Source organism: Ahaetulla prasina, chromosome 2 (genome assembly GCF_028640845.1).
Source record: "Ahaetulla prasina isolate Xishuangbanna chromosome 2, ASM2864084v1, whole genome shotgun sequence".
Lineage (NCBI taxonomy): Eukaryota > Metazoa > Chordata > Lepidosauria > Squamata > Colubridae > Ahaetulla > Ahaetulla prasina.
The window spans coordinates 152,976,662-152,993,138 of NC_080540.1; the positions used below are offsets into that span (position 1 = coordinate 152,976,662).

The 16,477-nt window shown below is 41.3% G+C and overlaps 1 protein-coding gene across 1 annotated transcript; it reads left to right on the plus strand.

Annotated features, from left to right (window-relative positions):
• The first annotated feature begins 1,329 nt into the window (after nt 1-1,329).
• LOC131190584 (uncharacterized protein K02A2.6-like) lies at nt 1,330-16,219 on the plus strand. The gene is made up of 3 exons (XM_058167922.1): nt 1,330-1,909; nt 2,679-2,873; nt 16,087-16,219. The coding sequence occupies exons 1-3, from the start codon at nt 1,350-1,352 to the stop codon at nt 16,217-16,219; spliced, it is 888 nt and encodes a 295-aa protein (XP_058023905.1). The 5' UTR covers nt 1,330-1,349.
• The last annotated feature ends 258 nt before the right edge of the window (nt 16,220-16,477 follow it).

Here is a 16,477-nt window from a genome sequence, read left to right on the forward strand (position 1 = left end):
TAGATTTGGCTCAAGCCTATCAGCAGTTACCCGTAGATAGCAGCACAGCCGAAGCGCAAACAATCGTCACGCACCGGGGTGCTTTTAAATGCACCCGGTTACAGTTTGGGGTTAGTGTGGCTCCTGGGTTATTCCAGAACCTAATGGAGCGACTATTGCAGGGACTCCCCGGGGTGGTACCCTACTTCGACGATGTCTTGGTATCTGCTGAGAATTTAGAGGAATTGGGGGTAAGGCTGAGAAAGGTTTTGGGCATTTTCCGGTCTGCCGGGCTTAAGGTTAAGCTGAACAAATGCCAGATCGGGGTAGGATCCGTAGAATTCCTGGGCTACCGGATAGACAGGGAAGGGATCCACTCCACTGAGAGCAAGGTACGGGCCATCAGGAAGGCCCCTGCTCCCCAAAACAAAACGGAGTTACAGGCATTCTTAGGCCTGGTAAACTTCTATGCGGTATTCTTAAAGAACAAGGCAACTATAGCCGAACCGCTACACAAATTACTGGCAAAGACAGCTGTGTGGTCGTGGGGGAAGGCGGAAGCTAAGGCATTCGAAGGAGTAAAAAACCTTCTGTCCAGCGATAGCCTCCTTATTCAATACAATGGCACGTTGCCATTAGTGCTAGTTTGTGATGCATCTCCCTACGGGGTGGGGGCTGTGCTCAGCCACAGATTGCCAAATGGAACAGAAGCCCCTATAGCGTATTACTCCCGAACAATGTCCTCGGCCGAAAGGAACTATAGTCAGCTAGATAGGGAAGCATTGGCTATAGTCTCCGGGGTAAAGAAATTCCACGAATATGTATTCGGACGTGACTTCGAGATAGTCACGGACCATAGACCCCTACTAGGCCTATTGGCGGGCGACCGCCCAACGCCTGTGGCCCTCTCGCCCAGACTGACCCGATGGACTATCTTCCTAGCGGCATACTCTTACAAATTGCTTCACCGGCCAGGGAAGGAGTTAGGGCATGCGGACGCCCTGAGCAGATGCCCGCTACCGGAGACCATCGAAGACCCTACCCCGGGGACACCTGTCCTGCTAATTGACTCTTTGGACTCGGGCCCAGTCACATCCAAGGAAGTGGCTAGGGCATCTTACAAGGACATTACAATAAGGACTGTAATTGGTTGGGTACAAAGGGGATGGCCCGCTGCGCCGGGCGAGTGTTTCAAGGACTTTGTGAAAAAACGAGAGGAGCTATCGGTTCAAGGGGGGTGTCTGTTATGGGGGGATAGGGTGGTGATCCCGGAGAAATTACGAAAAAATGTATTGGAACTTCTGCATGTGGGCCACCCGGGGATCGTGAGAATGAAGGGTTTAGCGAGGAGTTATGTGTGGTGGCCCTTGATGGACAAGGAAATTAGCGACAGGGTAGGGAAATGCCAAGCCTGCCAGGAGTCAAGGCCACTACCCCCTACGGCCCCAATCCGAGAGTGGGAGAAACCCCAGGGGCCATGGTCTAGGATTCACATCGATTTTGCCGGCCCATTCCACGGGCAAACCTTTCTAGTGGTAGTAGATGCCTACTCCAAATGGCTAGAAATCATCCTCATGAGATCCACGACGGCCGAGTCAGTGATCTCAGTCCTGAGGCACCTATTTGTAACCCATGGGTTGCCCGACACCCTAGTTTCCGACAACGGCCCGCAATTCACGGCAACCCAGTTTGAGGGGTACTTGGCGGAGGAGGGCATCAGACATGTCCTCTCGGCGCCTTTCCACCCGGCGACGAACGGACTTGCAGAACGTTTCGTTCGGAGCGCAAAAGAAGCATTATCCAGGATAAGGCCAGGCGATTGGCAAACAAAAATCGATACCTTCCTAGCCGTCCAACACAGAACCCCCTGTGTGACAACTGGCCGCAGCCCGGCGGAACTATTGATGGGCAGGAAGCTCAGGTGCCCATTAGACCGACTAAACCCAACCTACACCCCAGATGGGTACAAGGGGGCACACGGTAAAACGAGAGAAATGACAGTGGATGACCCAGTGTGGGCACACAACTATAGCGAGGGCCCAACGTGGTTAAAAGGGACAATTCTTGAAATAACCGGGCCGAAATCATATCTCGTAGTTATGGAGGATGGCTGGGTTTGGAAGCGCCACATAGACCAAATAAGGAAACGAATAACAAGTAAATCAGAAACAGATCAGTCAGGCCCTGACTACCAAATGTTTGAATCCACAGCTGACTCAAACCCGGGGCAAACGCGGGACTTATCTGAGTCCGACGAGGTCCAGCGACACCAACCGGTTCCTCCTGAAGACAGCAGGGACGACGCTGCCAATAATCCAGGGCCGGATGGCCTAGAGGAGGAGCTGGGAGGAACTAACAGTCCCTCCGGCCAGCTCGACTCACTCCCAGAGAATGAATTGCGCAGGTCCGAAAGAGTTAGGAGACGCCCTGTCTACTTGCGTGACTACGTAGAGAAATAAGATGCTAAAATTATGTAAATATGGGTACAATGCGTTCTGGGAGGGAAGGAGTGTAATGTATCTTTAAAGTTTTGGAGGGAAACTTGGGCGGGAAATAGCACGTTGCTGATTGGTTGAAGCCTCAGCCAAAACTGTATATAAAGAGGGGTTTTTGCCGGATGTTTTTGCTGGGTTCACTATAAACTAAAGAGCTGTTGTCACTCATTGATCTCCTGCCTCTTTATTGCCCAAATCTAACAGTCAGGATGCAAAGCAGGAATCAAGACACAGAGGTTGTGGATCTGAGGTTGGTGTAGTTGTTCCAGCCACAAAGCAGCTGCTGACAGCTGCTGTAGTAGAGCCTACTCATAGATGTTGCTCAGTTGGGGCATTCACACTTTGGCTTTTTGAGAAACCAAGCAGAGCATTTCTCCTTGACTCTCCTGTGTTCCCAAGGTATCCTTAGGCTGAGGACTTTGCTGGGATCAGGTTCCTCATAGGCTGCCTGACTCCTCCCACAATTGCTCTTGCTAATTGCTTGCTAAGACAATTCACAGCTGGTTCACACCTTTCATAACAGGGCCATAACAAGAACCAGGCAACATTTGAATGGTTGTACATTGTGTATTCAGACCAAGTTCAATAAATACAGCCATTTGTATCCATGTTTTAGAATTGCTATTTATTATGTGCTTGTAGTTATTATTTTTAACCTTTTTTTAAAGGCTGGCTATGAGCTGCTCAGAGCCTTTGGGAACTCTTGGCACAGATGTCATCTCCTTCAGGGGTGAAATGATTTTCCTTCTCTTTCCTTCTCCTTTAGGGGTGAAATGCTCACGGTTCAGACCGGATCAGCCAATCCGGTAGAGATGGCAGCAGGTGGTTCGGAGAACCGGTAGCAAAAATTCCTCCCCCCCGCCCGCCCATGCCTAGCTGAGCCGCGTGACCGTAGAGCCTTTTTTTTACAACCTCATCGGCCGAATAGGTTGTTAAAAAATGCTTTTAAAGGGTTAAAAAAAGGCTATGACGATCCCAGTTGAGCTGCCTGATCGTCAAAGGCTTTTTTTTTTTTTAACTTTTAAAAGCATTTTTTCTACAATCTCTTTGGCTGAATAGGTTGTAAAAAAAATGCTTTCAAAGGAAAAAAAAAAGAATGTGTGCCACAGCTGATCACCACCACCACCACCCTCACGCACTGTTCTACTTATCCCATGCCTCCTTTTGGCATGCATTGTGCACATGCACACCTCACATTTGGTGCATGGTGTGCACTGTGCTGCGCGCGCATGCACAACCAGCAAATTGGTAGTAAACCAGTTCAGATTTCACCACTGTTCTCCTTCTCTTTACCTTCTTTAGAAGTAGGTGTGAAATCTTATCTGAGACACTTAATTCAGTATTCAGGTCTGCCCTGGGCTCAGGTTTCTTTAATCTGACCGTGGTCTTGGATATAACTTTTCTTCCTGTTCTTCAGTGTTATTTCTTCTGGCCATTACAGTACAGGTAGTACTTGACTTAACAGCAGTTCGCTTAGTAACTGTTCAAAGTTACAACGGCACTGAAAAAGTGACTTATGACTGTTTTTCACACTTATGACAATTTCAGCATCCCCATGGTCACATGATTTACATTTGGATGCTTGACAACTGACTCACATTTATGACTGTTGCAGTCCCCCGGGGTCATGTGATCCTCTTTTGCGACCTTCTGACAAGCAAACTCAATGGAGAAACCAGATTCACTTAACAACCATGTGACTAATTTAACAACTGCAGCGATTCACTTAACAAATGGGGCAAAGAAAGTGTTCTGTTCTACTCCGCCTCCGTCCGAATGATGGTTTAATTAGCCGGCACTATCAGCTCTGGTGGCAAAAGAGCCAGCGTCTGCCAAGAGCCCTCGTTATCTTCCACGATGCTGGTGAGTCACAAACTTCAGCTCTAGTCAATCAGTGGATTTGCCTGTTACAAAGAGACACAGCAGCTCTGGCTGCCTTTTATATCCTGTGGGGTGTGGCTCCATGACTCAGCACTTCCTAGGCTTGCCCCACCCTTGCTTCTGTTGTTCCCTCCTCTCCTGCCTACGAACCTAGGATTCATCCACGCCTGATTGCTGTCAGCTGGGTCTGCAGGCGTGGCCTGGGGGAAAGAGTCAGGGGATGGAGGCCTCATTATTTCTTCCACCTGGCCTGCTTCTGGCTCCTGGAGCTGAGCCAGGGAAGCCAGTGTTCCCGAGGTAAGTCCTGATGGCCCTTCCCCCTCACTGTCTAAGTCAATTTCTGGCAGCAGGCCTGGTTCCAAGTCACTTCCAGGCATGGGGCCAGGTTCGGGGGCTGGAGTCACAACAGAAAGTCATAAAATGGGGCAAAGCTCACTTAACAAATTTCTCACTTAGCAACATAAATTTTGGGCTCAATTGTGGTTGTAGGTTGAGGACTATCTGTAATTGTCAACTTAATGGCCACAGTTGGGACCAGAATTTCCATTGCTAAGCAAGGTGTTGTTAAGTGAGTCATGCCTGATTTTATGATTATATTTCTGCCATGGTTGTTAAGTAATAATAACAACAGAGTTGGAAGGGACCTTGGAGGCCTTCTAGTCCAACCCCCTGCCCAGGCAGGAAACCCTACACCATCTCAGTCAGATGGTTATCCAACATTTTCTTAAAAATTTCCAGTGTTGGAGCATTCACAACTTCTGCAGGCAAGTCGTTCCACTTATTAATTGTTCTAACTGTCAGGAAATTTCTCCTTAGTTCTAAGTTGCTTCTTTCTTTGATCAGTTTCCACCCATTGCTTCTTGTTCTACCCTCAGGTGCTTTGGAGAACAGCCCGACTCCCACTTCTTTGTGGCAACCCCTCAGATATTGGAACACTGCTATCATGTCTCCCATAGTCTCTCCTAGTCCTTCTTTTTATTAAACTAGAACCATTGCAGTTGTTAAGTGAATCATGTTGTTGTTAAATGAATCTGGCTTTCCCTATTGACTTTGCTTGTCTTGGCTGCAAGTGCAATGTTGCAATTGTCATAAATACATGACAAGTTATGAAGCATCTTAATTTTGATCATGCAAATGTGGGGGTGCTGCAACAGTTGTAAGTTTGAGGATTGGTTGTAAATTGCCTTTTTTCAGTGCCATTGTAACTTCAAAAAGTCACGAAACAAATATTGTTAAGTAATAATAACAACAGAGTTGGAAGGGACCTTGGAGGCCATCTAGTCCAACCCCCTGCCTAGGCAGGAAACCCTACACCATCCCAGACAGATGGTTATCCAACATCTTCTTAAAAATTTCCAGTGTTGGAGCATTCACAACTTCTGCAGGCAATTGTTCCACTGATTACCGTATATACTCGAATATAAGCCGATCCGAGTATAAGCCGAGGCCCCCAATTTTACCCCAAAAACTGGGGTAAACTGGGGACTCGAGTATAAGCCGAGGGTGGGAAATGAGGCACCTACCGGTTGAAACCCTCCTCCCTCAGCTGAGAAGGCTGGCTGCCCGCCCTCTCACTGCACCGGCAGGGCTTCAGTCCGGTAAAATGTGAAAAAGAAAAAAAAACTCGGTATAAGCCGTATATACTCGAATATAAGCCGATCCGAGTATAAGCGAGGCTTTAAAAAAAAAAAACTTGAGTATAAGCCGTATAGACCAGTATAAGCGAGGGGCGTTTTCAACACAAAATGTGCTGAAAAACTAAACTTACTCTTTCGATATCTCTGATAATTGTTCTAACTGTCAGGAAATTTCTCCTTAGTTCCAGGTTGCTTCTCTCCTTGATTAGTTTTCACCCATTGCTTTTTGTTCTACCCTCAGGTGCTTTGGAGAATAGTTTGACTCCCTCTTCTTTGTGGCAACCCCTGAGATATTGGAACACTGCTATCATGTCTCCCTTAGTCTCTCCTAGTCCTTCTTTTTATTAAACTAGAACCATTGCAGTCGTTAAGTGAATCATGTGGTTGTTAAATGAACCTGGCTTTCCCTATTGACTTTGTTTGTCTTGGCTGCAAGTGCAAGTGATGAGCACATGACAGTTCCCCCCCCCCCCCCATGTTGCAATTGTCATAAATACATGACAGTTATGAAGCATCTTAATTTTGATCATGCAAATGTGGGGGTGCTGCAACAGTTGTAAGTTTGAGGATTGGTTGTAAATTGCCTTTTTTCAGTGCCATTGTAACTTCAAAAAGTCACGAAACAAATATTGCAAGTTGAGGACTACCTGTACACTAATTTTAAAAGTTCTTGTCCTTCAATATATATGTTGAGCTATTTTTCTCAAGAAAAATATGTATGTTTTAGCTTGAGTTACTCTAAAAAAGTGGCAGAAATGGAAGGGGAACAGTCTTAAGTAATAACAGTGTAAAAGAGTGTGTTTTAGTAAATGTCTTCAACTCCTTTGATTGTGGAGGATATTTAACATACAACACCTTTTTAAGGGAGAGAATCTGTCTCTTGTAAATCATTCCATCACAGTTTATTCACATAACAGTTACATATTTAAATGGCAGGTGCTGAAATGTTGTCGCATTTGTATATATAATAAATGTATAATTTGGGAAATTTCTTTTAATATCATTGAACTGGGAAGTTTTATATCGACTTGAGAGATTCCAGGATATAATATGGAATTATATGTGTTTTTTTAATGGCTCAGCATTATGTGTCCTGTAATACCAGCTGGACAGTGTACTTGTCATTCTTTCCTTAGATAAACAAATCAAAGACTACTGATAATTCATTGTCTGATTATCTGACCAATTCTGGTTGCCACAATGTAAAAAAGATTGAGACTCTAGAAAGAGTTCAGGGAAGAGCAACAAAGAGGATAACTGTTCAATGAAACCAACAGTTTTGGGAACTAGGTATGTCTAGTCTAACAAAGAAAAGGATTAGGGGTGACATGATAGTAGTCTTCTAATATTTGAAGGCTATCATAGGGAAGAGGGCATTAAAGTATTCTCCAAATCACCTGTGGGCAGAACAATATGTAGAAGATTAGTAAAAAGACATCTAACCTAGAATTAAGGGAAATTTCCTGACCATGAGAACAATTCATCAGTGGAAAAGCTTGCCTACAGAAGTTGTGGGTTGTAAGTTGCTCTATCATTGGAGGTTTTCAAGAAAGAATGGACAACTATTTGTCCAAAATAATATAGGGTCTCCTGCTCATGTGAAGATTGGATCCTTTCCGACCATATTATTCAGTGTTTAATGTTCTATTATTATTGCTTGCACATTTTGTAATCCAAATAGTATAAAAGATACCAGGGCAGGTATAGGATGTCTATATAGTCTAAGAAGTAAGAACTGAATCACTCCACTAATAATCATGTTAGAAGACATTTGAACTTCTGATGTTGCAACTCTTCTGAATTCCAAATCAACATTTGTGTTTATTATCACATAATGTGCAGCACAAACTATTGAGAAATACTTTCTATTTGCATTTCATAACACCTTCTCCCACAGATTGTCCTGGTTACTTGATTACATGATTACATGATATGGTACTGATTACAGGTTCTTGCTAGAAGGATCAGGAAGAAGACTAGCAGAGAGCCTCCATGAACACAAACTAGCAGTCAGAAGACATGATGAAAACTCTTTAATTTCACAACACATGGACAGACGTAACCACAGTTCCAGTTGGGAAACTGTGACCATTCTAGATCAAGCCAAGTCCAAAAACACTGGAGAATTCCTGGAAGCCTGCCACACTTACAAATCAGCCATTGATAGGCACATAGACATAAATAACATCTATATACTATTCAAAAGAGACAAATAACAAGACAAAAAGGGAACAAAAAGACCAAAACATTTCCCACCAGCAATCAACCACCCAGATGAGCAGAGTTTAACACCAAGATTAACATCAGATCAAGAGAACACCAAAGACCCTTGTTACAAGAGGAATAAGCAATCATTTTGAAAGAAAAATGCCTTTCCCCCCTTGTAATTCTTTGGGAGCTGTTGAAATATCTAATGTTGTATCAGAATATACACCATACATCGTTATACATATAGATCAGGAGACCAAAAATAAGTGTTGAAGATATCCTATTTTTCAGTTTCTATTTTCATAAAATATTCAGCAGTTTACAGTAAATAAATGTAAACAAAGAATTTCTGGTGTAAATGCATTTTTTTAAAAAAAAACAAAACCTGTTCAAATCTTCACTGCTGAAGATCAGTTTAGTGTGTCTTCTTTCTTTGCTGACAGCTTAATTTGCTTGAGCTTGAATGCCTCTGGAGATTCAGATTTTAGTCTTGCCAATTTCATCCGAATGCCACCTGGTTTATCGAATCAAAAAGCCCATTAGAAACTCCATCACTATTACTGATGGCTCCTGGACAATTGCAGCAGATGGATGAAATGCATTTTAGTTTTAATGGTCCTTAAATGGCTAGTGCCTGGGGATAGCAGCCCACGAGGCATTGCTCTTTTGCTGTGGAGTTCTAGAGGCAAGTTGGAGGGGTAGAGCTGAAATGAGTGAAGGCAAAAAGCTGTTTTCAGATTTTAGAACAATGGGTGTATTTTTTGTAGACATTGCCCAATTCGTTTCAGTAGGAACTCGACTTCTAATATCTAATAATAAGAATTGCCTGCAATTATACTTGCATAGAGTTAAATCAATTGTTAAGACCTGCTCAGATAGATTAAACAGGAGGGAACCGTATCTCTTTTCCCCCCAGCTATTGTCACCTGGACCAAGAATGATGACAGGTTCTAAATGCTATTCAGGATCTTAAGTACAAACATGCATGGAAGAAAAGGAAAGAAGTAGAAGTAGAAGAAGGGTACAGATAGTCCTCGACTTACAACCGCAATTGAGCCCAAAATTTCTGTTGCTAAGTTGTTAAGTGAATTTGGCTCTATTTTATGTCCTTTCTTGCAACAATTGTTAAGTGAATCACTGCAGTTGTTAAGTTAGTAGCATGGTTGTTAAGTGAATCCGGCTTCCTCATTGACTTTGCTTGACAGAAGGTCGTGAAAGGTGATCCCATGACTTCGGGACACTGCAACCGTTGTAAATATGAGCCAATCGCCAAGTAACTGAATTTTGCTAGGACAGTCATGTGAAAAACGGTGGTAAGTCACTTTTTGCAGTTCCATTTTAACTTCAAATGGTAACTAAACAAACGGTGGTAAGGACTACTTGTATCAGAAGGGACAATAAACAAATTTAGTGTACTAGGATTAAAAGGCATGGAGAGATATGAGTTAGGTTGTCATATACTAATTTTAGCTAAGTTTCTTTTTCTTTTTTCTTATCTCACACTATTCATTTATTTGGCTGATAATTTCTTGCTCATTTGCAGGATGTTGCTGCTTGCCGCCAAAGGAAGGGTAGGATGCGTATATATAGAATAGAATAGAATAGAATAGAATTTTATTGGCCAAGTGTGATTGGACACACAAGGAATTTGTCTTGGTGCATATGCTCTCAGTGTACATAAAAGAAAAGATACCTTCATCAAGATAGAACACTTACAACACAATTGATGGTCAATATATCAATATAAATCATAAGGATTGCCAGCAACAAGTTATAGTCATACAGTCATAAGTGGAAAGAGATTGGTGATGGGAACTATGAAACGATTAATAGTAGTGCAGATTAGTAAATAGTCTGACAGTGTTGAGGGAATTATTTGTTTAGCAGAGTGATGGCCTTTGGGAAAAAACTGTTCTTGTGTCTAGTTGTTCTGGTGTGCAGTGCTCTATAGCGTCGTTTTGAGGGTAGGAGTTGAAACAGTTTATGTCCAGGATGCGAGTGATCTGCAAATATTTTCACGGCCCTCTTCTTGATTCGTGCAGTATACAGGTCCTCAATGGAAGGCAAGTTGGTAGCAATTATTTTTTCTGCAGTTCTAATTATCCTCTGAAGTCTGTGTTTTTCTTGTTGGGTTGCAGAACCAAACCAGACAGTTATAGAGGTGCAAATGACAGACTCAATAATTCCTCTGTAGAATTGGATCAGCAGCTCCTGGGGCAGTTTGAGCTTACTGAGTATATGTGTATAAATATATATGTATATACTTACTGAGTATATATGTATATATATATATGTATAATACAGACCTATATCTTCTTCTTTATAATGAAAAACAAGAGTAAGAAATGAAATCAGGACTGGCTTATAGGTGAAGAAAATTGAACCGCTTGCCATAACCTCAGTTAATTCATATTGCAGTGCCAGTATAGTCAGAAAAGATCTTTTTTTCCCCTAGTAATACAAACTGCAGCCATGGAATCCATAGTCTGGATTGGGATTACGGTGGATTGTATTAACCTTCCCTTGTTTTTCTGTATTGGGGCCCTGATCAGCTTTGTATTTTCAAATTTAAATAAGGGGAAATATAGTTACAATGCAAAGTTCATCAATGACAAATTCTTGTACTTAGTTGGGAGTATCATAAATTAGCTGAACTGTAAAATGTCTTGTAACTATTGCATCCTGTTCTCTGCTTTTTTTATTCGTACACTACCACTGGCTTTCTATTAGGCAAACATAAGTTTGCTCAGTCAGCTTCAGTAGGCAACTTCCAAGCTTGTCAACTTCCAGATGTGTGGGACTACCCTCTCAATACTGGTAATAGCCGTGCCAGCTGCAGCATTCGGGTTGTTGAAATCCAAATATCTGAAAGTTGCCTGAGTTGGCAAAGAGTGGCTTAGTGAGACATGCAGAAGAAAAGATTTAGGACGTTCTTCAATATGTATTGCCACCCAGCCTTTTCTCTAGTACTAAGGAGAAATTTAAGATTATCAGCGATGGAATGCTGATGCAAAGTTGAATATATCTCTTCATTGCTTTACTTATATAGCATGGTCTAAGTAGAATAGGGATGGGAGGGTGTGCCACCCAGAATTAGAATTATGCATGGAGTCCAAAGGGATGTGGTGGCTCAGTGGTTAAGATGCTGAGCTTGTCGATTGAAAAGTCAGCAGCTCAGCGGTTCGAATCCCTAGTGCCATGTAATGCGGTGAGCTCCCGTTACTTGTCCCAGCTTCTGCCAACCTAGCAGTTTGAAAGCACGTAAAAAATGCAAGTAGAAAAATAGGGACCACCTTTGGTGGGAGAGTAACAGCATTCCGTGCGCCTTTGGCATTTAGTCATGCCGGCCACATAACCACGGAGACGTCTTCGGACAGCGCTGGCTCTTCGGCTTTGAAACGGAGATGAGCACCGCCCCCTAGAGTCAGGAACGACTAGCACATACGTGCAAGGGAAACCTTTACTTTTTTATGGAGTCTATACTTACTTTCTTTTCTTATAGTGTATTTTCTCTTCCCCCGCTAAATATCCTAGCTCCAATTTGGGATATGTCTAGAAATGGAGAGTGATGCTGGGACTTTTTTGCATATTATTGCAGGATTTTCAAAAGTGCTTCAGTCTTGAGCCAGAAAATCCTTTCTACCTTCAGTATATGCAGGCCATATATCCCATTTATGACTGTTATATAGGCATGGAGCTTTGGTGTAATTGGGATTAATGTCCTGTCCCACCATCAGAATTCTTCATCACCAGTTCAAGCCTTCCATCTCTTGCAGATATTTATGCAATCCCAATGGGCCATTGGTGGTTTACAAATACTAAGATCTCATATTGTCGTTATGGTTCGGTTGAGTTATTGAAAAGAACTTCGCTTTGCAACAGTGAAACAGGCCAGTGGCTATTCCCTAAACAGTATTACTGATAAATATATAATTTATAAAATATTATGAAAATATAGATCTCTGAAATCAGGTATCCAGTGCTTTGGGTTCATCTCCATAAAGGTAGTTCTTGTTTATCAACTGCTCGTTCAGCGAGTAGTTACAATGACACTGAAACAGGAGATATTTCTCAAACTTGTGGCCATTGCAGTGTCCAAATCATGTGGCCAAAGTTTGGTTGTTTGGCCACTGGTGCACATTTATGAAGGTTGTAGCATCCTATGATTACCATTTCCCAATTTCCCATTTGGCTTCTGACAAGCAGAGTCAATGGAGAAGCCACCAGGAAATTGGGAGTTATGGTCATTCAATGTTGCACTTAATGAATGCAGGTAATTTTCTGCGTGACTGCAGCCAGAACTGACATTGTAAGTTGGGCATGCTCAGATGATGTTTCACTTTACAACTGCATCACCTAGCGAAAGAGTTGATGGTCCAAATTGTAGTCAGTAAGTAAGGACTATCAGTATTCTCCTGTTGACTTTATGTAGGTAATGATCGAAGCCTGAGGTTTGCCATGATGATATATTGCTTCCCTAGGCCCATCCATCTAAAGTCAGTTCTTGGGTTTTTGATACCCAACAAGAAAATACACCTTAATATTTTAATCCACTATAGTATATGCCTTTTTTATTGCTGTTGCTTTTAGATTCGGACTGTGAGTTAGCCTGTTTATCCACTGCTGGTTTTTATGTTACTGTTTTTCCCTTTCCTTTCCTTTTCCTTTTATTGTTTTACAATCTTATTGCCTCCCTTGATTTAATATTTATTTTATAGCAATAGTTTTAATAATACATTAATTGCCTTCACTGCCTAGCTCTCAACAACTGAGCAGCCCACAACAATCAAACAAAAATTACCATCAAAATAATAAATAAAACAAAAGATAAAAATGAAAGATGGCAAGCAAGAGGAAGTGAGAGGTCTCACTCTCTTGCCAAAAACCTGGATGAAGAACCAGGCCTTCTCTGTTCTTCTAGTCAAAGTGAAAGCAGTCCAGATCTATTCCAGAGGGCATATATTAAAATTAGTAGCAATGGCAAATCTCCCTTAAGCATTTGTTTGGAAATTAGCTTTGCTCCAGGGAGTTCCCCATAATAATGATGTGGCTAATGTGATATTTTCGGCAGTAAAGCATTTGAATATAATAAAATAACCATGATATAAACAAAATGTTGTGGAATATCTTACCTCAGAGGCCTTGACCTCTAGGAGTTTTTCTCTTATTGAGATTATTCCATTAGTATTTCCATTGCGACTGGTTGCCGAACAGTCTGGATTTCCCTTGCACGCTTTTATTTATTTTGGAAGTCTTACATCTGGGCATAAAATCCATAATGTAACTACATGATGAATCTGGAAATGATCCAACACAAATATTTCCAGACTTAACAAACAATTGTTATTCATAATTATTAACATTCATTAACAAACTCTTATAAATAATATATTCCTTTTTTAATGTACCCTGTTGTAACATCAATTTCATCCCAGAAGGATCTGATTATATGGTCAGCTAGTACCATATGGATTGGAATGAGCTGTAGTACATAACCCGTTGCTTCTTTCATTATTGCCATGCCATTCTGAAAATTACTGTTTTATAAGCAACTACTGGTATCTGTAGCTAGCTAGCACTGCATTGGACTGCTTAAGATGGGCCATCTGAGAACAATAGTGTTATACAGGTAGTCCTCAACTTAGAACAATTCATTTATGATCTTTCGAAGTTACAAAGGCACTGAAAAAAGTAACCAATGACCATTTTCATACTTATGACTGTTGCAGCATCCCCATGGTCATGCGATTAACATTCAGATGCTTGACAACTGGTTCAACTGGTACAGAGGAATTATTGAGTCTGTCATTTGCACCTCTATAACTGTCTGGTTTGGTTCTGCAACCCAACAAGAAAGACACAGACTTCAGAGGATAATTAGAACTGCAGAAAAAATAATTGCTATCAACCTGCCTTCCATTGAGGACTTGTATACTGCACGAGTTAAAAAAGAAGGCTGTAAAAATATTTACAGACCCCTCACATCCTTGACATAAATTGTTTCAACTTCTACCCTCTAAATGATGCTACAGAGCACTGCACACCGGAATAACTAGACACAAGAACAGTTTTTTCCCGAAGGCCATCACTCTGCTAAACAAATAATTCCCTCAACACTGTCAAACTATTTACTAAATCTGCACTACTACTTCTCATCGTTCCCATCACCAATCTCTTTCTACTTATGACTGTATGACTGTAACTTTGTTGCTGGCAATCCTTATGATTTATATTGATATATTGACCATCATTTGTGTTGTAAATGTTGTACCTTGATGAACGTATCTTTTCTTTTATGTACACTGAGAGCATATGCACCAAGACAAATTCCTTGTGTGTCCAATCACACTTGGCCAATAAAAAATTCTCTTCTCTTCTCTTCTCTTCTCTTCTCTTCTCTTCTCTTCTCTTCTATTCTTCTATATTTATGACAGTTGTCTCAGGGTTATGTGACCATGTTTTGTGACAGGCAAAATCAATGGGGAAGCCAGATTCGCTTAACAACCATGTTACTAATTTAACAACTACAGTTATTCACTTAACAACTGTGGCAAGAAAAGTCATTAGCTTAACAAATTTCTCACTTAGCAACCTAAATTCGGGGCTCAATTGTGGCCGTAAGTTGAGGTCTACCTGTACTTATCGACAGATAATACATAAAATGTCTTATTAAGGTCTATCAAGACAGTGGAAGAATCATTATTTATTAGTCCAATAAGAACTTTTATAAAAAGAGCATTTAGAACTAATATCTTGATGATGATGATGATGATGATGATGATGATGATATCCATTCAATCCTGTCCAACTCTTGGCAGTTTTATGGGCTAGACCTCTGTATCTTCCAATCTTGCTTGACTTCTTTGAGTTTTTCTGTGCTCTGGCTGGTGTCAGCTTTGATAATGTCCAGCCATTGTGTTCTTTGGTAGCCTGGTTTCCTTTTACCAATAACTCTTCCAAACATAAGTGCTTTTTCCAGTAAATTCCCCCTCATGACATGGCCATAATAAGTGAGACACGCTTTTGTGATTTTGCACAAAATTTGGTCCTACTGAAATATCAGTAATAAAACCTGTAGTCCTCTCTGATCCAGTGTGAAATCCATAACAATGAAAACAATGGGTGCCCTAAAATATTAATCCATAATGAGATTTGTTTTTCATTAAGTACAATATTGAAGGTGTGTTATAGAAGATCTAAGAAGGAACTGATTTTGATTCTCTGATTTTGAGAATCAGAAGCATTGCTTTTTTGACTTTACTTATTGTTTCAGCAATGCTATATTTGGTACCATTTGAAATTTTCAAATAAAAGCCATAAATTGTTCATCAGTCTCTTAGCCACATTGAAATAATGATAGCAGAATTCATGCATATTTTTCTGTTGGAAATTAAGAAAAGATACAGATAAGCATAAATAGCGATCTCTTTAGAAAGCTTACTGGTGAAGTTCTTAACTACTTTACATTTTTTCCTCAGTGGACTAATTGAAATACAGAGATTTTCAGGTTTCTTTTCAGGTTATCTTTGTTTTCAACTGAGTCAAGGTGAGAAATGTGCTTTGCCCATGCCATATAATTTGTTTTGTGTGCATGCTACTTTGACCATAGATATTACGCTGGAAACAAGAATCAAAATTTAATTTGAACATCCATTACTAATTACACAATTGTAATATTACTGAGCCGGAGAAAACGAATTTGTATTATTTGTTATTCAAAATGATTTCCCATGCTTTATTATTACAAGAGTGTCAAGAGTTCATTTACCTGGTTCTATTCAAGAAGTCTTTAAATCTTTGCTTCTTCCTGGATCCAGGGTGACTAGTAATCTGCATAAAATCAGCTCTAAAAATCATGTTAATGTTTTTGCCACTGGATCTTCCAGGGAAGAGGAAAAGAAACTTTTCAAGCCTTCAAATGAACCCATTTGCTACTGCAGTTGCTACTACTGGGCCAATGAGAATTCTGTGACAGGGATTGAGAAATTCAGATCTGAGCCAGAGAAATACCATCTGTAATGTATCTTTAAAAGTTTTGGCGGGAATTAGCACGTTGCTGATTGGTTGAGGCCACCGGCCGAACGGTATATAAAGAGAGGTTTGCCCCAGTACTGGTTGCTGGGTTCACTGTATATTAAAGAGCTGTTGTCACTACCCTGGTCGCCTGCCTCGTTATTGCCCAAACTTAACACTGGCGACGAAGGTGGGATACCGAGGCTAAAAGCACCAGGAAAGAGCTGAACGCATGACAAGGACCGAACCCAGCAAATTCAGGGC

Coding starts and splice junctions, on each gene's coding strand:
- LOC131190584 (XM_058167922.1), top strand. CDS start 1,350: ATGGACAAGGAAATTAGCGACAGGGTAGGGAAATGCCAAGCCTGCCAG. Junction 1,910..2,678: donor AGGAAGCTCAGGTGCCCATT/AGACCGACTAAA, acceptor CAAATCTAACAG/TCAGGATGCAAAGCAGGAAT. Junction 2,874..16,086: donor GACTCTCCTGTGTTCCCAAG/GTATCCTTAGGC, acceptor TGGATCTTCCAG/GGAAGAGGAAAAGAAACTTT.